Raw genomic sequence first — 25,425 nt, 5'->3', positions numbered from 1 at the left:
GAAGCAGATGGCATAGCAGAAGGAAGTTTAGAAAAGAATTTGCTGTCTTTGGGTAATGACAGAACCAGATGCTCTTGCATATTTAGGGTTTTAAAAAATAATCTAATGATCATCTAGCATTTGGTTATTATAAAATGAAGCCCAAGATGAAAATTTTTCCTAGTTGTATGGTGTTGTGGGTTATCTGGTTTTCAATCAAAATTCTAGATAGGAGATGGAGGAAGAATGGGAGACCTTGCTCTTATCTCATGGCACTGTTTCTTTCCACTTTATTTTAATATTTTGGATTGCAAACATATCAAATGGAAAAGCATGGAGAAGCAAAGTGTCTCAAGACTTAGAGAGAAGATTGATTTATTGTACCTCTTTTGGCAATCCACTTGCAAATGAATATTTCTCTAATCTACTGGGACTTTCCTTAGCCATTATTTACTGTTACATTTCTATATTTCAATTCTCTGTCACTCTGCTTTCACTTTCTAGCTGTCTGATTATCTGAAACACGATGTGAAAAAAGTCTTTATTATTTGATTAGACGAGATTAGATTTCGGTTCCATGACAGAATTTACCAGATATGTAACCATCTCAGGTCTCTGATGAAAACCTTACTGGAGTGAATCCTGCTGCAGCCACGCGTGTGGTATATGATGGTGGAGTTTTTCTTGGACCCATATTTGGAGACATGTTGGCTACTGCTAACCAGCATACTCAGGTGAGAGTGAATGGGCCACCCTAAGTGCAAGCTCCAGTTTCAAGTCTAACTCACTCCTCACTGATTTGTAACATGGACCCATTGATTTAGCTCTTAAGGGTCATTTTGCCAATGTGTAAAACAGGGGTACTTATGGCTGTCCTTTTTCTACCCCCACAGGGTATGTACAGTTCCCTGAAAATATAAATGCCTTGTAACCACAATATTCTATTATAATTATTGATACTGTTGTTATGGTACAAAAAATTGATAATCTCTATAGCTAAATATGATTTATGCTTCTACCTGGTGGTATCAAAAAGTAAATGAGCTAAGTCATTCTTTTTGTCTTTAAAATGTCCTTTTATTTTTTTCCTATCTTCCCATATTTCTGTTATAGGTCATCTGCTTTCAATTTGATAAAGTTTTAAAATACAAAAGCAATAAAGAGTAATATTATCAACACCTGGGGACCCAAACTGAAAATTGACTTTGTCAACATTCTGATATATTTATATTTTTTGTCTTTATGGAAAAAATGAAACAGTACAGATAAAATTGAAGTGTTCTTTATTGTCCATGCCATTCCAATACCTCTTCCTTTAATAAGGAAACACTGACATAAATATAATCTGTATGCTATTAATGCATTTTTTTATACATAGAGAATCAGTGGGGTCACATCTTTTTTACCTTTCTCATTTCCAAGTAGTTTTTGAGTTCTAATAGATTAACATTAGTTCCAGTGAAAGGGAAAGATATATAGTCTCTCTTTAGGAATCTACCATCCTGTGACAAAAAAGACCCCAAATAAAGTGTCCAAATACACTCTAGTCTTTAGTTATATATTCACAGAGTGGTGGAAGGAATGCACCGAATTTGTTGGTCTTTACTAGCAAATAAAGGGCTTGTCACATAAAGTAGGTACCTGGTTGGAAATACAGAGTGATAAGAAGTCCTTATGCAGTTTAAGTTTATGAAATTTACCTCTATACAACAGAGATAAATTTACTCAATATTTATCACGTTTAATTACAGAAATGGGGTTCAGCATGTCCACCATCATTTTAAGAAAGCTTCATGTGTTTTGAGCCATTCATTGCAATTTAAGATTAATTACTGGGAAAATAGAAAAAAGGAATAAGAATTAGTGAATCATGAACCCGTGTCAGCTTGGGAGCACTTCACATATACTTTATGAATACCCTGGTAGATATGAAATGCATAAAATGGAAAAGAAATTTTGCCTCATTTCAGGTGGTTGTGCGAGTGAATGATGTACCAGCTCATTGCCCAGGTTCCTGCTCTTTCCAGTACCTCCAAGGGTCAACTCCCTGTGTCCATTCTGTGTGGTACTCCGTTGGTATGATTTGTGACTTGGCTCTGAGATGGGCTTAAGCCGGAGACTTGCAGTGATTTTATTAGAGGCCGTGTAGCTGGTGATGGGTGGGTAGAAGATAAATTAGTTCATTAGGTGGAGGTTGAGTGACGTAGCAGAAAGTGTATTTTTTGGTCCATCTAAGGGATATGGTCATGATTTGAAATGGGGAGAGATGGACTTTTGATGACTAAAAATGTTTTATTGTCTTTGTCCTTTATTTTGAAATATTATGTTCTTTTAAAAAATTGAGCAGTGATCACTTCTCACTAGTTAGAGAAAATTTAAGATTGGGGCTGTGTACTACAATAACAAATACAGATGGCCAATATTTAATTCAGCATTCAGCTCCTTGAATTTTGGGAGGGGATGGGGGCAGAGAAGGAACATTTGATGATAGTGAGAGGGCTCTCAAATGAAGTAATATCACTGAGAGATTATTTTATTTTATTTTTTTTTAATTTCTTTTCTCCTTTAAGATGGTGACATCAACCTAATGATTTACATTACCGGAACTGGTTTCTCTGGTGACTCCCAGTTCTTGCAGGTTACAGTGAACAAAACGAGTTGCAAAGTTATTTTCTCAAACCAGACCAATGTAGTCTGTCAGACAGATTTGCTACCTGTTGGAATGCATCGGATCTTGATGATGGTGAGACCCTCTGGTCTTGCCATCAGTGCCACTGGAGAAGACCTCTTCCTAAATGTGGAACCTAGACTGGATATGGTGGAGCCTTCCAGAGCTGCGGATATTGGTAATCTGGGGAGGGTCTCACAGTATGTCTGACCCTCTGAAGCTAGTGTTCTTGCTGATAGGAATCTAGTCCTTCTGTGTAATGAATTCCATATTCACTGTGACTCACTGTCTTTTGTTTACTGACATAAGTATTTAAATGAGCAACAAACATTTGAGCCCTTAAATGAACTCACTTGCCACATAAAGGATTATAGTTTGGCTGGTGGTGTCAGGCATAATTGGGTCCTACATAATTTTCATACATGTTTGATATTTCATAAGTTTGTGAACTGATGCACACTGGGATACTTGGCTAGCATGCAAAACCGATTGCCATTTGAGTAGTGGGCAATACAGAGGGTGGTGGGTCTTGTCAACATAGCCTTATGAATTGGGTTAGTTCTATGGAAAATCAAATATTTCTCCATGACTTTCTGCTTTCTGAGGGACACAGCCAGTTAAAAACAACCCAGCCAGATTGCAAGAATCTCAGGAATACTGATGCTTATGTTTGTTAACGAATAAACATTAGAGCATAAAACCCTTTTCCTTAATGCTTTGGATTTTTTGTCATGGTTTATTCTGGAGTCCAGAGGACTGCAGCTTAGAACATATTTAAAAGCAGTGTGGTTTGGCCACAAACTCATTGTTCAAAAGAACAGATTTTTTTCTGACCCTATTTTGCCTAGAAGAGTGAATTATGAGGCCCACCCCACCTTGTTTCTGCACATAAAACAAAGCAAGCATAACTTGCACTTATTTCTCCATGATTTAAGGAAGGTCAGATGATATATGGAGCTCAGAGTGAAAGATCATATTCTGTACTAACCAAGTAATTATTGGTTTGAGTGTAGGGCATAGTGTAGTTTTCTCTATAGATTTATAAGGGGCTTTGATCTTCTTTCAAAGTTACGTTTGCTGTTCAGGCCACACATACCTTCTTTAGCTCCCTCCACCTTAAGGCAAACAGGTGACTCAGTCATTTTTGTTTCCCCTAGACAAAGTGCTTTGCACAGGTAGGGTGGCCAACTTTCCCAGTTTGCTTGGGACTGAGGGGGTTCCCAGGACACAAGACTCAGTTTTAAAACTGGAATGCAGAACTCTTAGTGCTAAAACTTGGTCCTAGGAAAATTGGAGTGAGTTGTTACCCTATCAGAACATGCTGTCGAGTGAAGGGATTTCTAGGAGGATTGTACATTATTTTAGCAAAAGATGGAAAACTCTGAGGAGGGATATGCCAAGTGGGTAGAAATTATCTTTTATTAAGACTATGGGGAAAGGGAGAGGGAGAGAGAGAGGCTCTAGCTGCTGCTTTCCTTATTACTGGATTTAAACTTTTTCTATTAATTCTTCCTTTGCCCTGCCACCTATGAGTTAATCAGTACTCACTCACTCAACACTGATTGGCCCATCCCATATAGCCGTGTGTGAGGTGCTGAAGACCTTGGTCCTTAAAGTGTGGTCCTGGACGAGCAGTATCTGTAATACCCATGAGCTTGTTAGAGATGCAGAGTCTCAGGCTCCACCCCAGACATTCTGAATTAATCTGCATTTTAACATGTCCTCAGGCGATCTCTATGAAGAGTACAGTTTGAGAAATGATGCTCTGGGGTATTTAAAGAGAACCAGGCTGGGGCCTATCAGCAAGAAATTTACAGAATATTTGCATATGTAATGAATGGATACAATAATGTGATAAATCACCACCTACCCATTTGCAGAAGCAAAACCCTTGAAAGGATTTTTTTGAGGAAAATCTTGGCTTTGCTTTACATACTTTCTTCATTCATTTTTGTGCTGAGATAGCATTGTCTTCTTTAAGGTACAGACCCTTGTGTGGCCATAGTCTAAACTTTCAAATGAGAATGGCAAGATATCATCACCTCTTCAACCTTTAATTGTTACCATCAACAATAATCATAATGACAATTTATTTAGCTCTTATCACCAGGCATTATTAATGCTGGGGATACAGTAAATAAAAACAAATGCTCTGTTCTTGGGGCAGTGATGGTAAGTGTGTAGGATAAAAATCAAGAAGGGAAGGGGATGAAGAGGGATGGAGTAGATGGTTGTGATGGGATGATCATTGGCATTGGAGGAATGACATGAGTGGCCTTAGAGAAGGGAGATATGGGTGAAATGAAGGAATGAATTCTGGGGAAATCTTGGGGAAGACAGTTCAAGTCAGAAGGAACATCAAGGAACAAAAAGTCTTGAGTCAAAGTTATACTGGCTTGTTCCAGAATGTCATGGAGGTTGCCATGGCTGGAGTAGATTGAGTGAGGGGAGAGCAGTAGAAAATGACCCAAAGCAAGTTATATGGCCTTGGGGGATATGAATGGCCCTCAGCTCACTCAGCTTTTATTCTGAGTAAGATGGTGGCCATTGGAGGATTTCAAGCGAAGTGACATGATCTGACTTAGGCTGCTGTGTGAAAACTCACAGTAGGGAGGCAAAGATGGAACCAGCAAGACCGGTTAGGAGGATATGACAGACATCCAGGGGAGAGATAATGTTGGCTTGGCCTAGGGTAGTATACCTTAGAAATAGGTAGGATATTTTATTCTTTTCTTTACCCCAAGGATCTCTTAACTTAAAAAATTGAGATATAATTCCCATATCATAAAACTCATTTTTAAAAAGTATAAACTTAGCAGTCTTCAGTATATTCACAAAGTTGTATACCTCATCACCACCTGATTCAACAACATTTTCATCATCTTGGAAAGGAACCTGTATATATTAGTAGTCAGTCACTGTTTCTCCCTCTTCCCAATCCCTGGTAACCACAGATCTATTTTCCGTCTAAGTGAATTTGCCTATTTTAGACATTTAATATAAATAAAATAATGCAACATGTGACCTTTTACATCTGGTTTCTCTACTTGGCATGATATTTTTAAGGTTCATGTATGTTGTAACATGTATCAGTACTTTATTCAATTTTATGACTAAACAATATTACATGGTATGGATATACCATTTTTGTTTTCCATTCATCTCATCATGTGCATTTGGATTGTTTCCACTTTTTGATTATTATGAATAAGGCTGCTATGAATATTTGCGTACAATGATTTGCAGGAATATATGCTTTCAGTTCTTTTGGGTATATACCTAAAAATGGAATTGCTGGGTCATATGGTAACTCCATGTTTAACTTCTTGAAGGATTGCCAAACTGTTTCCAAAATGGCTGCATAATTTTACATTCCTACTAGCAGTATAAGAGGGTTCCAGTGTGTGTTAGTCCATTCTTACACTGCTATAAAGAACTACCTGAGACCGGAAAGTTTATAAAGAAAACAGGTGTAATTGACTCACAGTTCAGCAGGCTGTACAGGAGGCTTGACTGGGGAGGCCTCAGGAAACTTACAATCATGGCAGAAGGTGAAGGGGAAGCCAGCACATCTTCACATAGTGACAGGAGAGAGAGAGCAAAGGGGGGTACGCTATGCACTTTTAAACAACCAGGTTTTCGGAGAATTCACTCACTATCACAAGAACAGCAAGGGGGAAATCTGCCCCCATGATGCAATCATCTCCCACCAGGACCCTTCCCCAACATTGGGAATTACAATTTGACATGATATTTGGGTGAGGACGCAGAGCCAAACCATCTCACAATATCTCCACACCCTCACCAGTGCTTGTTATTATTATTTTTCACAGTAGCCATCTTAATGGGCATGAGATGATACCTCATTGTGATTTTGATTTTCCCAATGACTAAAAATGTTGAATATCTTTTCATGTGCTTATGGGCCATTTATACATCTTTGTAGAAATGCTTATTCAAATCTTGCCAATTTTTAAATTGAGTTATTTGTCATTTTATTGTTGAGGTGTAAGTTCTTAAAGTATTTTGGGTACTAATCACTTATCAGATAAATAATTTGCAAATATTTTCTCCCATTGTGTGAGTTGCCTTTTCACTTTTTTAAAATAGTGTTATTTGAAGCACACAAATTTTTAATTTTGTTGAAGTCCAGTTTATATTTATTGTTATTGCTTGTGCTTTTGGTGTCACATCTAAGAAACTATTGCCTAATCCAATGTTACAAAGATTTATGCCTATGTTTTCCTCTGAGGGTTTTATAGTTTTGGCTCTTATATGTAGGTACCTGATTCATTCTGAGTTAATTTTTGTACATGGTATGAGGTAGGGGTCTGTATTAGTTTGTTAGGGCTGCTGCAATCAGGTATCACAAACTGAGTGTTTTAAACAACAAAAATTTATTGTCCCATAATTCTGGGGGCCAGAAGTCTGAGATGAAGGTGTCAGGAGTGTTGGTTCCTTCTGAACCAAACTTTGAGGAAGACTCTGTTCCATGTCTCTCTCTTAACATCTGGTGTCTTATAGGCAATCTTTGGTGTTCCTTGGCTGGTAGAACACCACCCCAATCTCTGCCTTCACCTTCACATGGTATTCTCCCTGTGTCTTGCTTGTGTCCAGATTTCCCCCTTGCACCCCCCTGCCAACTTTTTTTTTTTTTTTTTTGAGACCGAGTCTCATTCTGTTGCCCAGGCTGGAGTGCAGTGGTGCGATCTCAGCTCACTGCAACCTTTGCCTGCCAGATTCAAGCAATTCTCCTGCCTCAGCCTCCTGAGTAGCTGGGACTACAGGTGCAAGCCACCATGCCCAGCTAATTTTTTGTAATTTTAGTAGAGACGGGGTTTCACCATGCTGGCCAGGCTGGTCTCGAACTCCTGACCTTGTGATCTGCCTGCCTCAGCCTCCCAAAGTGCTGAGATTACAGGTGTGAGCCACTGCGCCTGGCCCAAATTCCCCTTTTTATAAAGACACCAGTCATATTGGATTAGGGCTTATCTTTTTTTAGTGTGACCTCATCTTAGTTTAATTACATCTGCTAAGATCCCATTTCTGAATAAGGTCACATTTGGAGTTATTGGGATCTAGGGTAATAACATAAATTTTGGTGGGGATGTGGGAGACATAATTCAGCCCTAAACAGGGTCCAACTTTGTTATTTTGTATATGGAGTTGTCCCAGTTTGTACATGTGCAAAAATATTAGTAGCATAATTTCCTAGAAGTTGAATTGCTGGGTCAAGAGGTTATTTGCATTAAAAATTTTGATAACTATCTAAAGATTCTCTTTAGAGGTTGCATAATTTATTGCCTATGCAGCAATGCATATGAGTGTTTATTTACCACATTTTACTAACACGGTGTGTTCCCAACCCTTTTGACACTTACCTATCTTATAGGAGAAGAAGAATATTTCATTGTGGTTTTAATTTGCATTTATTTTATTGAGAGAGAAATTGAATATCTTTTCATGTGTTTAGGGGCATTGTGTTTCCTTTTCAGCGAAGTGTCTGTTTATCTCCTTAGCCTATTTTTTCTAATGGGGTTATTGTTCTTTCTTACTGATTTTAAAGAGCATTTTATGTATTAAGGATATTTGCCCTTTATTATCATTTGTCTCTTTGTTTTTTATTTTGGAAATCGTAAATATTTTTAATTTTTACATAAGAAAAGATATCTTCCTTTTATGGCTTCAGGACTTGTAAAATACTTAGGATAGACTTTGCAACTCTGAAATTATATGAACATAAAAATTCTGCCATGTTTCCTTCTAGTCAAAAAACTTTCTTTTTAATATTTAAATATTTGATAAATTGGGAATTTATTTTGGTGAAGCATATAAGGTAGAAATTCAGATTTAGTTTTTTTCAGTGATATTTACTTATTTTATTTACTGAATAATTTATTTTGCACTTATGTGAAATGTCACTTATATCCTATTCTATAGCCTCATACTGATCTGCATTTCTTCTGGACTGTATTTTATTTTACCACATAGTTGATACCATAGTTACTGTATAAGATATGGCAGAAGACCTCTTTACACTTCTTTTTGAAATTTTGTTTTCTGGCTATTCTTGTTTATTTTTCATTAAACTTAAGAATCAGCTTGTCTAAGTACAAATGCTGTTTATATGTCTATTGAAATTGCATTTATGCTTTAATTTATAAAGATATGTCACCTTTATGGTGTTCACTCTTTCGATCCATTTATTTTAGCTTTCTTATGTGAGTTTTAATCCATCCATTAAGTTCTTCAAGAGTATTTCAAATATTTTTTCAATTTTTTTATCTTCTTAATTTTTGTTTTGAAGTTTGCTTCCAGATATTGTATATTTTATATCACGATTGTATATTGCTCTTAGTTATGCACTTAACTTCAGGGTAATAGTCCACCGAGTCACACTGTCCTCAAAGGTTTTCATCAGATTTTGTAGATTCCCCTTTCTGTCCCCAACATGCTTGAAAGTAGTCTTGCTTCTGCATCCCTCCCCACCCTCAAGGGGGGTAAGGCTGTTTGGTGGCATCACTGCCTGTCTTGTATCTGGGAGATGGCAGACCAGAATCATTATACATCAGCTAGATCAAAGGCTGCTCCTCCACATGGAAACGTGTGCCATGATAGCAGAACTGGAGCCAACTCTCTTCTTGCTAACATCTGCAGGGAAGAAATGGGGATTTCTGTGGTTGCTCTTCAGTGATCAGTAGAGAAATTCTGATGGCGGTGGGCAGTGATGCCACTCATTTCTATATTTTCACAGTGAACTGAACCTAGTATGTGTAGTGTCAAATCACAAAGCTGGAAGGGCTAACATTATTATTTAAAGATGAGGAAAATGTTGACTCTTCAGCTCAGAGACCATACTACGATGACCTGCTAAAAGTAGCTGAGCAATCTGTGGCCCTGACCCTGACTCTCAGCCACTGTTCCTTCCACCATGATGCTCTGTTGCACGTGGTTTCTTAGGAAAAGAATATGTTTTATAGGATTGCAGGAATGATACTCAAAATCTAGGCCAGGAAGAGTTTTCAGAGACTACCTGTTCTGACTTGTGGCACAATTGTGTTCCTAGGTTTTACTCTTAAAGGTCTTCAGGATGCAGTGCTACCTCTCTCTGCCCTCCTGTCATTATTTCTCCCTTTCTATATGATAGTTTATATATTTAACTCTAGTTTTTTTCCTGCAGTTTGAGCATTGCCTTTGTTTTGATAAGGAGTTTCATATTTTAATTTCATTTTATCCATCTTGTGCATAATTAATTTTTGTCTGCCTGTATGGTTGGTGATCCCATTTGAATATGCTGTTTTTGTTACAGGAGGGCTCTGGGCCACCATCCGAGGCTCTAGTTTGGAAGGTGTTAGCCTGATATTATTTGGATCTTACTCGTGTGCCATCAATGTCACTACAAGCAATTCAAGCAGAATTCAGTGCAAAGTTCCACCCAGGGTAAGTGGATTCCTTTCATATCTCTTTCTCTCTGGGTGAGTGACCACTATTAATATAACGTTTTCAGTGAATCACTTCTTAGAACTAAATGAACTGATGTAAACTTCTCATTATGATAGTATGCTTGTAGTAGTTATATTGTCTGTTTTGCTATGAAGTGAGAAACTGACCCCACCAATGGAGCTTGTAATTAACATCAATTAATTTCTTAAAAAGAAGACAACCAGGCAGTTCTGGTCTGTACTGTCAGTAAGTATTAGTGACACATAACAAACAAATTTAGCTAATGCACATTCTGGGTGTTGGCTTACAAGGCTTATATATTTCAAAGTCTCCCTTCTCTATTAAGCAAACAACGAATAACTTAGTTTTCATCAGCAATTTTGTTTTCTAGTATGGGTATTAATTGTAGAACTTAGAAACTTCTAGAATGTGTGATTTCTAAGAAATATCTTCTTAGTTATTCTCCATTGCTTCCTTTTCCCCTTAAAAACAAGTCCCTGACCTCTTCCTTTCCTTTCAATTAGTGCTATATCATGGCCTATTAAGGGATTTGAGTCTGGGCCCTTCCCTGGTACTGTTGGGGAGAGTCACACGCACAGCTGCCACTGAACTTTCTATTCAGAGTTGACTTAAGCAGCATCAACATTCCTAGCACACCCATGATCCCAAAATAAAGATCCCCTGGGAGATAAGTTTCAAAATATTCTTTGATCACTAGTCCTACATTTTAATCTCATCTAGTTCCTTAAATATTATGAAAAGCTAGCTTTTATATGTACACTACATTCAATTCCAATATGTGGTTGTACTCTAATTTGTTTAACTATTCCTTATTACCAGACACTTAGATAATTTCTAAATGTTTCTTATTGTAAACAACAGGGCTTTAATCATCCTAATAACTATGTTTTGGGGGTACATTTCTTTTCTCAGGATAAATTAATATGAATTCTAAAGCTTTTGATATGTAGTATCCAGTTGTCTGAAATTCCCTTTCAAATTATACTCCCACCATCATTGTGCACGTGTCTGATTTTTGGCACTTTGGCCAATACTGGGTTATCACTTTATTATTTTAATATATATTTGCCATTTTAATGGGTAAGACATGTACCTCTTAATTTCTTTTACCAGAGAACATAAACATTAATAAAAAATAAATTTTACTTTTGATCCAAGTGATAGATGCATAGGTTAAAAGGAAAATAGTAAATTATGTTTTCCTGCCCCTCCTCCCCCTTCTTCAAGTCCCCCTTCCTGAAACAACTTTTAATTCTTTCAAATATAGTTACAATACCATTTTTATATTAAATTAATAAAACCTGTTTATATTATTCTAACTATTTAGATGATGCTGGCAGAACCGGGTAGTATATTTTTTTGTTTTATAGTTCTTTTTTTTTTTTTTCCCCTAGAGTTCCTATTTTATTTTCTAAACATGTCTTTTGTTTGTTTGTTTGTTTGAGGCAGAGTTTTGCTTTTGTTGCCCAGGCTGGAGTGGTACAATCACGGCTCACTGCAACCTCCACCTCCTGGGTTCAAGTGATTCTCCTGCCTCAGCTTCCTGAGTAGCTTGGATTACAGGCATGTACCACCATGCCCAGCTAATTTTTTGTATTTTAGTAGAGGTGGGGTTTCTCCATGTTGGTCAGGTTGGTCTCGAATTCCCGATCTCAGGTGATCCACCTGCCTCAGCCTCCCAAAATGCTGGGATTACAGGTGTGAGCCACTGTGCCTGGCTAACATGTCTTTCTAATAAGTTAAATCCAATATCTTTTAAAATAAGTTCCATCATATCAGTCATTCATTTTCCTTGAAGCTACCTCTGTTCTCCTGTTTCAATCTAGCCTGCTTATTTTCTAGGTTTATTCTACAGATTTTATCCTAGTACTTACTTTGATTGCTTTCTTGAGTAGTCACTGTTTCTTGGGTTTCAGATATATATATATTTAAATTATTATTTATTTTATGAGATAATAACCATAAGTACATCCTATGAAAGAGTGTGTCGTAGAGAAATTTTCTGAGTTCTCACATGTCTGAAAGTACTCTCATACTTGATGGATAGTTTAGCTAGGTATAGACATTTATTTGAAATTGCCATATTTTTGCAGAAACAATTGGTGTGTTAATTGCAAATAATTCTTATTTACCCATTAGAGCATGTCATTATGCATCTAACACTGCACTTGCCTACTAGTCCAAGCACTTATCACTCTGTATTTTGGGTGTGGGGGGCAGGATGGGGAGAGTGTGCAGGGTTGTAGAGAAGAGAGAGACTTGGAAGTAGGAAATATACCCTTTAGGAACAACTTTCTTAAAATTAACTTTTAAAACTAATTCTATATGGAGTTCTCTTCCCTTAAGTCAGTCCTACTTTAAAATAAAACTGAGGTTTAATTTTTAAAATTGATTTTTTAGGGGAAAGATGGACGCATTGTGAATGTGACTGTGATCAGAGGGGACTATTCTGCAGTTCTTCCCAGAGCATTTACATATGTCTCTTCCTTAAATCCAGTTATTGTGACTCTGAGCAGAAACACAAGCAATATAGCAGGTAAAATATGTGATACTGCAAGATCTTTTTCTTCTTAGAGCATTGGTCCTATAAAAAGGGCAATCAATGTCCTCTGAAATTTATTGTATTTTGGATTTAAGTTTTTTCTTGAAAGCTAGGAGATTGCTTTTTTCATCTTAGCCATCATCGAATCAATCTCCTGATATCTACTTTTTCATCTGTAAAATGGAACCATTGTACAGATGGGACCATTTCCATCATGAAAAGGATGTGGGAATTCAAAAGTTACAATTCAAATTATATTCCTTGAGCATTTACTAAGTGTCAATAATGATAGCATAAACATAAAATAGATGTAATTTAATCCTTGCCCCTAATTTATGGGATTATTAGCTTCAATTTACAGATCAGGAAATTAAGGAATGGAGAGAATAAGTAATTTATCTAAGATTTGAACACAGGTCATCTGTTTGTATATACCAAGTACTTATCTACTTGTAGTTAACTGTAAAATACTGCTCTTTGACAGCAGGTTCTATTGTAGCAGTTATTTAATATGATTAGAGAATAGGATGCTCTGATTAACTTAGAATTCTTGTTTCTTGAGACATTCTATGTATAAAAATAATGGATTCATTAGCACCAACTACATGAAAGAATTTTTCTTTGATGATTCAGAGGATATGGCAAGGTAGAATTATAATAATTTATTATCATGTAATTCCATATAGATTTGGAAGAGTAGCAGGTAACTTCCCTTTCTGGTGAACTGAATGCCAGATAACAGGGTTTGTGGTAGCCATATCTAAGGGTTTATTGTAAAAAGACCATCATATTTCCCAAAGAAAAAGCCTGAACTCAATTTTTCTGGCACTATTTTCGTTTTCCATAGCTCAAGAGTACATAAATAAAAAGTGTCCTTTAGCTTCCAGTATTATTCAGCTCAGATAATGCAGAAGAAGAATTTGCTGCCTCAGGCGACTGAAGTGTGTAAAATTCCTTAGTGGTACAGATTCTTCCCAGTGAGGTAGAAAAGGGAGGGGGAACTCCATGTTATATTCAGATTTCAGTGATTTTGGCTTTTAATAAAATTTCTTATCTGTAATGAAAAGAATAAATACATTATATCAGTGCCAAGGAAGCATCTAGGATTAGCTTGACAATTGACCAAGCACTCCAAAAGTTATGTTGTTGATACATAGAATGCAATGCATTCTTTTCAAAATTTGTACTTGCATTTAAATCTTTCTACAAGCAGAATAAAAAGGAACATGTTATAAAATCCACAAAGTGTAGTAGCCTTTTGGGAATGCCTCTTTTAAGTTGGAGTGCTGCACATCTCCATCCAAGAGATGATGTTGATGATGACTGTGAGGCTGAGATGAAATGAAAGTAAAAGCATAAGAGGGACCAAGGATGGGGAGTGCTGGTGAATTTGATGTGCAGGACCATTAGTGTTGGTTTCTGCAGTCAGGAAAAATGGAATCTGCATGAATCCCAGCTCAACCACTTGTTAAAAAGAAGAACTTTCAAGAAATTAAATTTAACAGAGTTTGTTTGAACAAAGAATCATAGTAACTTGTAGAACCAGAAAAGGTTCAGAGAGCTGCACTATGCCACATGGGCAGGCAGCATTTATAGACAGAAAATGGAAGTGAGGCCAGAAACAGCTCCCTGTTTGCCTTATTGGAGCATGGTCTGATCAGTTGGCAGCCTGTGATTAACTGAGGCTCAGGTAGTTGAGGCTTTCAGTTTATCACAAAGTTGGGTTGCAGTTCTTTATGTAGAGACTCAAGGTACAGAGACAGCCTTAGGCCAAACTTAGTTGAACTTACCTTACTCCTTGGGTAAGATATTTAACTTCTTTTATCTTCAGTTCCTTCATTTGATAGGTGGGAATAATTCTTTCAAGGTAATCATGAAAATAGGAGATAAAGCAGATGAAAGTACCTGGTCCAGGAATTGACATAGAGTAAGCACCAATAAATCTTTGTTGAAGTGAATGCCATCATTCTGCCAGATATTGAATGCTTTATAAACAAGCCAAAGAAAGGCCCTGCCTATTGGTCCTATTTTTTTTTTACTTCTTCATAGCACCCCAGGATCCATTAGCTCAAAAGCCTGCCAATGCTAAATTCAAACTTTTGCACATCCACTTGTTTTCAGTGTAGCCAAAATAAGCATATTTTTAGCCATTTAAATTCCTCTTGCTTTGCATGCCCCATGAAACTGCACCCATCAGTCAGCTATAGGTAAGAAAACCCTGGGGCTATAAAATACCCTAAGCCACTGATGCCTTTGGAGCTCTCTGTCCCAGAGGCTACCCACCAGGCTGCTGAGTGACATCATCTGGACACAGAACTCCCCTCTCTCATCTTCCCACCCCCTCCCAGTTCCCTTGCCTTCTTCCCTTTCTGGATGGTGGCCCTATACTGTTGCCTCTGGAAGGTCTCATGCTGGGAGACTTCCTCCTCCTCTGTGAATCTGTCAAAATACCACCCAAATAATGCTTGTTTTTTGCTACTGCCACCTCGTAGTCATGTCTTTTTCTTTGATCAGCACTGAAATCCCTTGAACTCACTACACTGAAGCTTCAGACTTCCCAGTAGAGATTGGGAAGACATGCAGTCAAGAGAATGGGGAACGAGGAAGAAAATGAAGTTAATTAAGGCCTTTTTGTGTGCTATATCATGCCAGATACTTTCCCAGGATATCTAACAAACCACATGGGATGGGCTTTATTAACCATGTTATTGATGAAAAATCCAAGGCTTTGAGAGCCGTAAGTAAATCACCCAAAGTCACAGAGGTAGTAAAATGGCAGATCAAGGATTTGAATGCAGATTCATAGTCTTCCCACCACACCACATCCCTCTTCTTTGACTTTTCTCTTTCAAGCAACCTCTTTCTCCTCCTCATCTAATTGGCCGTGGCATCCCATAGATACCAGCTCTGCAGTAGTCCTCAAGTGTTACAGGCTAAAGGAGCTAGAGATGCTTTAGCCCAAGCCATGTTTCAGTGGCCACACTGGGACACAGGAAAGGTAAGGACATTTATTTCCACTCCTGCTGTTGCCCACTTGATTTGGTCCACTTGATTAAGACTACAATTGTCTGCAGATTGGATTTCTCCTCCCCTATCTTTTCAATTTATCTTAAAGACTGGAAGAACAGTTTTAATCATATCTTTTCCTTGCTTACAAGTCTTTGGCGGTCACTGCCGTCCACTGAGTTAAGCAGACATCTCTCTGGCTTGGCTTTCTTAGTCTTTGGCCCTAGGACCACCATCAACTTGGCTTATCCCCAAAACAGAACCCTACCTGTGCCTTCCAGAACATCACCCAATTCTCTTTTTCCTCTCCAAGCCACTGGGTGATTAAGTGAGAAATTGCTATGAAAGGCTTTGGATAAAACCGTGAAATTTCTAGAAATAAATGATAAGCCCCCTTTTCTCTGACTTTCTTTTTGGATTTATCTTTCAAGCTCCAATTCAACTCTCATCTTGCCCATTCCATCTTTCCTGATATTCATAATGTTGCTCTGATTTGAGCAATCCCAGTGCTTAATTTTCACCTCTCTTTTAGTGTATCTTTTACTGAAGCAATTTTGTCACCTATTTTACTACCGTTGAGGCTTCTTTGAGGGCAGGGTCTGTGTTTAACTTATTTTGTGCCCCTTGCAGCATCTTCCTTATGGTACTCAATAAATATTTGAGTTAAAAGAAATTGCATGAAAGTGTTCATAGTGTACACATTTTAATAGAGTTGCTAATTAAACTAAAAGGACATTGAAATGCAAGACAAAAGACTGGGCTCAGGTCTTGACCTTCTTTTTTTTTGTTTGTTTAGTAATTATTAATAGCTATGAGGCTGTGGCTGCTGAGCTTAGTTTCCTCGAATGCAAAATGCCAGTCATATTAATTGCCCCATATAAATCATCAGGATCGTGTGTGGACCAAGTGGGATAACATATGTGAAAGTACTCTGTCAGTTATGAGCTACTAAACTCACATACAGCATTACTGTAAGGTTCAGTGCACATTCAAATATAGCTTCAGACTTCTACCAGTAGAAAAGTGGAGGTTAAGCAACCAATATGTGGTGCTCTTTGCTGGTTATAAAGACCATTAGCTCTGCAAACTTCTTGATTTGCCTTTGCATGGAAATAAGTTAGTGTCTCTTGAATACAATTGTCCTGCCAATTTTTCTTTTTATACTGTTGAGGTTACAGACCATATCTCTGTTAAAAGAGTTGTTAGGCCAGGCAAGGTGGCTTACCCCTGTAATCCCAGCCCTGTGGGAGGCCAAGGCAGGCAGATTGGTTGAGCCCAAGAGGTTGAGACCAGCTTGGGCAACATGTCAAAACCCTGTCTCTGCAAAAAGTACAAAAATTAGCTGGGTGTGGTGGCACATGCCTGTAATCCCAGCTGCTTGGGAGGCTGAGGTGGGAGGATTGCTTGAGCCCTGGAGGTTGAGGCTGCAGTGAGACAAGATTGCACCACAGCACTCCTGGGTGACAGAATGAGACCTGTCTCAAAAAAAAAAAATAGTTGTTAGAAGTTTCTTGAAAAATTTAGGTTGGTATCGAAACTCTTAGAGTATTATGCATAGGGGTCACTGTGAATTTAATCCAAAAACACAGTTTTAGAATTGAATAGATGGTTGAGCCCACAAACCCCACATGTCAGAGGCTATTGGATTCTTCTCAACACAGGCGGTGAGACCCTGGTCATTGGAGTGGCGAGGCTGGTGAACTGTACGGATTTGGATGTGGAAGTCCACGTCCAGGATGCCTTGGCTCCGGTTCACACACAGTCGGCTTGGGGCCTGGAGGTGGCACTGCCCCCACTGCCAGCTGGCCTCCACAGAATTTCCGTCTCTATCAATGGGGTCAGCATTCGCTCACAAGGGTGAGGTGGCCACTTGCATTAATTTTGGATTTGTTTGATGGTCTAGCATTCAGCTAGGTAATTCTAATTTTGAGTTAGGTATTTTCTTTTTCCCTTGGAAGTTAGAGGTTAAAGACATGAACATCATAACATGGGAACAAATCTTAGAGAACTTACAGACAGTTTGCTCTTCTCCTCAAAATACATATGGCTCTTCTGGCTTACTCTTTCTTATCTCTCTCTGTCAGTTATTTCCTAAACATCTGCCTGTCTTCTGTAGGGTTGATCTCCACATCCAGTACCTCACAGAAGTTTTCAGCATCGAGCCTTGCTGTGGGTCCCTGCTGGGTGAGTGGCTCTTATGTGACTGTTATCAATTATCCAGCAATTCTATTTGCTGGATATTCAGATTTTGTTTCTGGATTAATTTGCCAGTGAGGTCAGAGAGAGGGGAAACAGGAGAGAAACTTTCCTCAGGCTCCAGGAACTGAGGGGTTTTTAAAAGGGTGTTAAAACTTGGTGATTCATTTGCTCAGGAAATTAAGGAATTTTTATGACAAGGAGATGTGCCTGCTTTTCTTTTCTTTTTCTTTTCTTCTTCTTCTCCTTCTCCTTCTCCTTCTCCTTCTCCTTCTTCTTCTTCTTCTTCTTTTTTTTTTTTTTTGAGACGGAGTTTCGCTCATGTTGCCCAGTCTGGAGTGCAATGGTGCCAACTCGGCTCACTGCAATGTCCGCCTCCCGGGTTCAAGTAATTATCCGGTCTCAGTCTCCTAAGTAGCTGGAATTACAGGCGCCCTCCATCATGCCTGGCTAATTTTTGTATTTTTAGTAGAGATGAGGTTTCACCATGTTGGCCAGGCTGGTCTTGAACTCCTGACCTCAGGTGATCTGCCCACCTCGGCCTCCCAAAGTGCTGGGATTACAGGCATGAGCCACCGTGCCTGGCCAAGATGTGCCTGCTTTTCTAATGAAAAGAGGATGAAACATCTGATGGGTGACACTCTAGAGTGGATATGAGAAAACCAAGGGCAACATGTCCTGCATTCGCCATTTAGATGCTGTGCATGCAAGGAGGGGAGGATTGAATCTGTGGGTCTTCACTTTCCATGAGAGAGACAGATGAAAGACTCAGAAATAGAAACACACATGCCGATATGGGAGATGGAAGAACAAGACAAATAGACCAATCTCTAAAACTATTTTCAGAAAGAATGGAAAACGATCTAGTGGCATGTCAATAATAGTTGTGATCATGTGTAAGATAGCACATTATCCTTTTTGGGTATAGTAAAATCCTCTTAAAAGCCACGTTGTACAGTTTGGTTATGCTGTGGGTCATGTTGCTCCAATCCTGTCCTGAAGATGGGGTTTGATCTTTGGTGGCCTCTCTACTGGAGAGTAAGGCAAAGATTCTATGAAGGTAGCAGCAAATTCACCAGCATGATTCAATGACTTTTAATGTCTCTCACGTATATGGAATATAGAATATATGGTATAATAAATAGAATACATTAGAATGTATAATATATGGAATATTGGAATATTATATAGAACAATATAAATGATAGAAGACTTCAATGAATTTGATTTTTCATTAGCATATAAGTTGAATGTATACAGGACAATGTACAAATAGTCTATATATAACATACAGGATAATATTTCCAATAATATAACACATGATAAGAAGACTAAGAAATTTATTTTTCATTAGTGTGTAAGTTGATTAAAGTGGTGGCTTCTGGGATATACAAAGGTACTTGAAAAGTCTGTGTTGAAGACGTCCTTCCTATATAACAATTTATGTTATTTTACTGTTATGTGAATTTACCACATCTGACTCCTGTCTAAATAATCACAAATTTAGCTTTGGTGGGGGTGAGAAAAAATAATTGAGGTTTCACTAACACATGCCCTACCTTCCACTTAATTGACCTAGGACTTCCACAGGTGCTATGAGTTCTTAGTTCAGAATATCAGCTGTAATATTTTGCTTTCCATATTCATACTTTAGGAGGGACCATCCTCAGCATCTCAGGAATAGGCTTCAGCAGGGACCCAGCTTTGGTTTGGGTACTTGTGGGCAATCGGTCCTGTGACATTGTGAACTTAACGGAGGCGAGCATCTGGTGTGAAACCCTGCCGGCCCCCCAGATACCCCATGCGGGCGCTCCCACTGTTCCAGCTGTTGTGGAGGTCTGGGCTGGCAACAGGTCCTTCGCCCGTGGTCCTTCACCAAGCTTGGTGGGGAAAGGCTTCACCTTCATGTATGAAGCGGCAGCAACACCAGTAGTCACTGCCATGCAAGGAGAAATCACAAATAGCAGCCTGAGCCTGCATGTGGGAGGAAGTAACCTCTCCAACTCAGTCATCCTTCTGGGGAACCTGAACTGTGATGTTGAGACACAATCCTTCCAGGGCAACGTGAGCCTGTCTGGATGCTCCATCCCTCTTCACAGTCTGGAGGCCGGCATTTATCCTCTCCAAGTACGTCAGAAGCAGATGGGATTTGCTAATATGTCTGTGGTGCTCCAGCAATTTGCAGTGATGCCTCGGATAATGGCCATCTTCCCATCGCAGGGTTCGGCATGTGGTGGGACCATACTTACTGTGAGGGGGTTGCTTCTTAACTCTAGAAGGAGGTCAGTTCGGGTTGACCTCTCGGGTCCTTTTACTTGTGTGATTTTGAGTTTGGGAGACCACACCATTCTCTGCCAGGTTATCCTGGAGGGTGACCCCTTGCCTGGAGCTTCCTTCTCCCTGAACGTCACAGTCCTGGTCAATGGGCTAACCAGCGAGTGTCAGGGGAATTGCACTCTCTTCATACGGGAAGAGGCAAGTCCTGTCATGGATGCCTTGTCCACAAACACCAGTGGGTCTCTGACCACTGTGCTGATTAGGGGTCAGAGGTTAGCCACCACAGCTGATGAGCTGATGGTATTTGTGGATGATCAACTTTCTTGCAATGTAACTTTTTTTAATGCAAGCCACGTTGTGTGCCAGACAAGAGAATTGGCCCCAGGACCCCACTACCTGTCAGTTTTTTATACAAGAAATGGGTATGCTTGTTCTGGCAATGTTTCCAGAAACTTCTACATTATGCCCCAAGTGTTTCATTATTTTCCTAAGAATTTCAGCATACATGGTGGAAGCCTCTTGACCATAGAGGGCACAGGCCTGAGAGGACAGAACACCACGTCAGTCTATGTTGACCAGCAGGCCTGCCTGACAGTGAACATCGGTGCTGAGCTCATCCGGTGCATTGTTCCCACAGGGAATGGCTCTGTTGCCCTGGAAATAGAGGTAGATGGACTTTGGTATCACATAGGAGTCATTGGTTATAACAATGCCTTTACCCCAGAATTGATCTCTATTTCTCAGAACGATGACATCTTAACCTTTGCAGTGGCCCAGATCTCAGGAGCTGCAAACATTGACATTTTTATAGGAATGTCACCCTGCGTGGGTGTCTCTGGTAACCACACCGTTCTTCAGTGCGTGGTCCCTTCCCTTCCGGCCGGGGAGTACCACGTCAGAGGCTATGACTGCATCAGAGGGTGGGCCTCATCTGCCCTGGTGTTCACCTCAAGAGTTATTATTACAGCAGTGACGGAGAACTTCGGTAAGTCGAGCAAATAAGACAGCACACTTTCTTTATGTAAATGAATTGGTAGCTCCTTTCACTTCTGGAAAGTAGAAAATTAACACAATCTGCCTGATGGAAGGAAAGAGAAGCCCACTGGCTTCTTACAATCCCAGTTCCTTCCTGAGGCTTGTCTTTGTTATGCTCTGTTTATGAAGTTTTTTTTGTTTTTATCAAGGAAACTGTGCATATTCTCTAAATGTTTGATTGTATTTTAATTTGATGCATTAACTGGATTTGTATTTTAAATTAAATAACACCATTTGTAAGAGCTCATAATTTGATCATTTAAAAACGTAAATTCCTTCACCTAGTTTTAGACCCTATCTGCCAATTTGCATTGTTTAAAATTTATTAAGTATGATTAATTTTTTATCATTTTGTAATATTTCACAGGCGGACTCATATTTCAACAATAATAAGCCAAATGCACAGAACAATTAAATTGGTTGAACTGTTTTCTCCATTTAGGTATACCAAAAATTGCCTAGCCTTTCCCTCCAGTGAAGAAAAGCTTTCAATTTCTATTCACTTAAAGCCTTATTGCACTTGAGATAGTTCAAATTTGGTTGTGATTTAGAAAGTAAAGAAAAAACTATAGAAACAGGATCTTAGACTGTTGAAGTACTAAGACATTTCTTAGAAAAAATTTGGTCTCAGCTTGGTGGAACACTGTGGGGACTAGGGTTTGGCTCTAGTCTATCACTAATTTTGCTAATTTATGCTTGACTTTTCTGAGACTCAGCTTCCTTATTTGATAAAGGCACTACTCCCTAAGATTCCATGTTTTTTTTATGATGGAAGAGCAGGGAAATAAGAAATGCATCTTAAACCAAAAGCATTATTTTTGAGTTAGTCAAGTGGCTAAGTACCACCTAGACCTGGTATGAAGGCAGTAGTGATGGGAACTCTGTATCTCAGTGTAAACTAGAAATGTGGACTGGTTTTACTCATACAAATGTCCCAAAACATGTACGGTTATTGCATCACTATTAACAATAGCAAAAGAGGAGAAAAAATGGAAATTTCAATAAATAGAAAAATTGTCAAATAAATTGTAGCAGGGCCCTATAATGGAATTCTAAGTAGCTACTAAAATGAACTGGATCCATAGAGTTTTGAAAAAATATCTATGCTATACTTTGAAGCAAAAAAGCAAGTTCCAGAATAATATGGATAGAATAATGCTTTGAATCAGAAACATAGATGCTTAAAAATTCTGGAAGGAGCCATAAGAAACTCTATACCTGGGTGCCTCCGGGGAGGGGGTCAGATGGTTGGGGGAATTTTTATTTTCATTTTATGGCTCTTTGAATAAAAAGTTTAAAAACTATAAATAAGCATTAATTTTCCATATAAAAATTGTTACATTAAAAAAAAACCTCTTTAACACAATAGTGTATTGAATGTGATTGGAGTCAGACAAGGCTAGAGCCTAAGTGGAGAGGAAACTGAGGCCAGCAGCCACCTCAAGCCAGTTGTGCGGATTCTGAGGATGTGAAAAGAAGAATGGGTAGTGAGGAAGCAAATGTTTGAATTTTGAGTTGAGTAAAGAAGGGAGATTTGCCTGTATGATCAAGAACTTGTACCTTTGTCTTTAAAGGCTGCCTGGGTGGAAGGCTGGTGCATGTGTTTGGAGCGGGATTTTCTCCAGGGAATGTCTCAGCTGCTGTGTGTGGTGCTCCCTGCCGAGTCCTGGCTAATGCTACAGTGTCTGCCTTCAGCTGCTTGGTTCTGCCCCTGGATGGTGAGTAAAAATGCCACACACATATATTTTAAAGCATATATATGGAAATGATATTCTTTGGTTAATTCTATTTTTGTGATTAATGCTGTACTGACTACTAGTTTCTCTATGTGTGCCTAGGAAAAGAATTTCTCTACTCCTCATCTAAAATGATAGTTAGAATCTGAGGCCACCTGTTACAATGATTCATCATAACTTTTGTCATATTAATATGTCAATGTTAGATGAATATTGAAACACTTATCACCTGTGTTCTTAACTGCAGTCTTAGGATGACAGAGGAAGTAATTCTGAATTCTGAATATTAGTTTCAATGACAGCTATAGGAGTCATGGAGGAAACAAGCTCTTGGCTTTGTTCTGAGGTGAGGTTGCTGAAGACATCTGCTTATTGGAGGTACCAGTAAAGGGATGGAGATTGTCAAGCTGGATATCACTTGAAAATTAGCTTTGTGTGTTCAGTTTTCGGTTTCTTATTATAGGCAAAAGAGCCAACACTCATATTGTCTTCTTGTTCTGCAATATTCACATAATTACTTATTTCTTATTCAGTAAAACACCACAATTGCTCACTACTTTAAGCTGCGTAGTGATCATATAAATTGTGGTGTGAGAAGCCATGTCTTTGTGGGGAAACAGATGAGAGAGTAAGTTGCAAAGCTTGGGGATTCACAACACATGGTAATACCCCACTGAGCTTCAGGAAAAAAAAAGTCAAAAGGAAGAAATTACTGTTATTACTACAGGACCTTACTGCATTTGAGATAGCTCACATTTAGCCAGGTGATTACCTTATTTGCCCAATCATAAATCTTGTACCTGTGCACTTAACCGTTTACATACCTCCTTTCTGTGTAGTGTTTAAGTTTTATTCCTAATTTATTTGTCTGCAACTTGAATGTGGGCTAAAGATTTACAAAATGATAAAAGCACCACATCATCTGAGCTTGGATGAGAATTTAATGATGGATAATGCTATTGTGATGGAAATTTGTGCTGTGTTGTCTTACACAAAGAGGAGAAGGAGGGGAAGGAGGAGGGGGAAGAGGGAAGAGGAAGAAGAAGGGGAGGAGAAAAAAGTTTTTGTTAAAATGCTAGAAATTGAGTTTCCTATTATCATCATGTATATAAACACATTATGGAAGAGAGATAGATTCCACAATGGGAAATTTAAGATACAATAGAAGATTGAAGTTCAAAACATTGTCTGATTCACTGCTCTACCTCCTCTGCTAGGAACAGTGTTGCAGAGGGTATGTGCAAAATTAGTGCTTGATGAGGAATAAATGAGAGATAGCATAAACAGAAAGCTAAGACTGCACATTTATAGGCTCTAATTTTTAACTAATACTGCTACATTTTTTAAAAAAGCTTTCACATATACACTGCTCAAATTAATATACTTTTAAAAGCCCCGTGTTATTATTTCAAAACACTTAATTTCAACTAGTATAAGATAAAAATCAATGATGTTTCAGGATCAGGTAAGTTGTGATATTTTAAGTTTTATAACTTCTTGGGGAGGAATAATAAAATAATTATTGTGTTTACAAAGATTTAGAAAAGAACTCAACATTCCTTGATTTTTTAAAGAGGAAAATTAGTTGGAAACTGTAACTATTTATATGGCCACTAGGTGTCACCAAACACTCATTGATTGTGCAAGGCACACGTTTACTCTAGAGGAATGCATAATTTAACTAATTTTCTTTTCATAAAAAAGTCTTTTAAAAGACTTTCAATCACAATGTCTAAAGATTGAGAGGAAATTGTGAGAGCCAACTCCAGAGGTTTCTTACTTAAGATCCAAGATGGGATTTGGGGATTCTGTTAACCCGCTGAAACTGGATGAAGCATTTTGAGTATATGATTGTGTATTTTTTTTTTCCCTAGGAAGTAGGTCTATAATGGACATCAAATTGTCAAAGGGGATAGGTCTTAGACATTACTAGAAACTACTACTAATTTCTCCATTTTCAGACAGGATTGAGTACAACCAAGTTAGCTAAAAATCACTTGTATTTTTAAAGATTTTTCAGGGGAGGATTTCCCAGCAGCAACCCTTACAAGTGTTTCGCAGTTGCTCTTCTCAGAGAAATCCATCATCTGCCTAATGGATGCTCCCCTACTCTAATTTTTTCAACCTTAATCAGCGGGTGGTTCTTTGGAAAGTGGAGTAATCTCAGTTCCTCTATGGCAGCGGTTCTGGAAGTGTGCTTCCCAGAGCAGTAGCTGCAAGGGCCTCACCTGGGAGCTTGTTAGAAATGTGAATTCTTGGGCCCTACTGAATCAGAAACTTTCCAAGTAAACATTTTAGTATCTCACTTTTCAGCCCTCTCTGAAATCTTACATTCTTTCCTAATTTGAAGCCCCAAATGAGGAAGCTGTTCTATACAAGCAAGTCCTGGCCAAATTGGGTAGCATTGTAAGATGCCTGTGTATCGTCTGATCCCATGTTTGTTTGTACAATTATACTGCAGTCTTGCTGGTTAATAAGCTTTCTGTTACCTACTGTTATCCCAAGGGGTGTGTGTGTGCACG

At 38.6% G+C, this 25,425-nt stretch overlaps 1 protein-coding gene across 1 annotated transcript in view; it reads left to right on the top strand.

Moving 5' to 3' along the window:
• Positions 1-25,425, top strand: part of PKHD1 (PKHD1 ciliary IPT domain containing fibrocystin/polyductin) — a 460,859-nt gene that overhangs the window by 39,322 nt on the left and 396,112 nt on the right. Inside the window, exons 24-32 of the mRNA XM_031012474.3 lie at positions 591-713; positions 1,950-2,055; positions 2,550-2,825; positions 9,957-10,087; positions 12,512-12,647; positions 17,321-17,516; positions 17,776-17,843; positions 19,510-21,117; positions 22,742-22,885. Of these exons, the coding sequence (XP_030868334.2) occupies positions 591-713; positions 1,950-2,055; positions 2,550-2,825; positions 9,957-10,087; positions 12,512-12,647; positions 17,321-17,516; positions 17,776-17,843; positions 19,510-21,117; positions 22,742-22,885 (2,788 nt within the window). The remainder of the gene's footprint in view (positions 1-590; positions 714-1,949; positions 2,056-2,549; positions 2,826-9,956; positions 10,088-12,511; positions 12,648-17,320; positions 17,517-17,775; positions 17,844-19,509; positions 21,118-22,741; positions 22,886-25,425) is intronic.

The sequence above is a fragment of the Gorilla gorilla genome, chromosome 5 (assembly GCF_029281585.2).
Source record: "Gorilla gorilla gorilla isolate KB3781 chromosome 5, NHGRI_mGorGor1-v2.1_pri, whole genome shotgun sequence".
Taxonomy (NCBI): domain Eukaryota; kingdom Metazoa; phylum Chordata; class Mammalia; order Primates; family Hominidae; genus Gorilla; species Gorilla gorilla.
The sequence above is the reverse complement of the archived record's forward strand: the minus strand, read 5'-3'. Positions and strand labels throughout refer to the sequence as shown.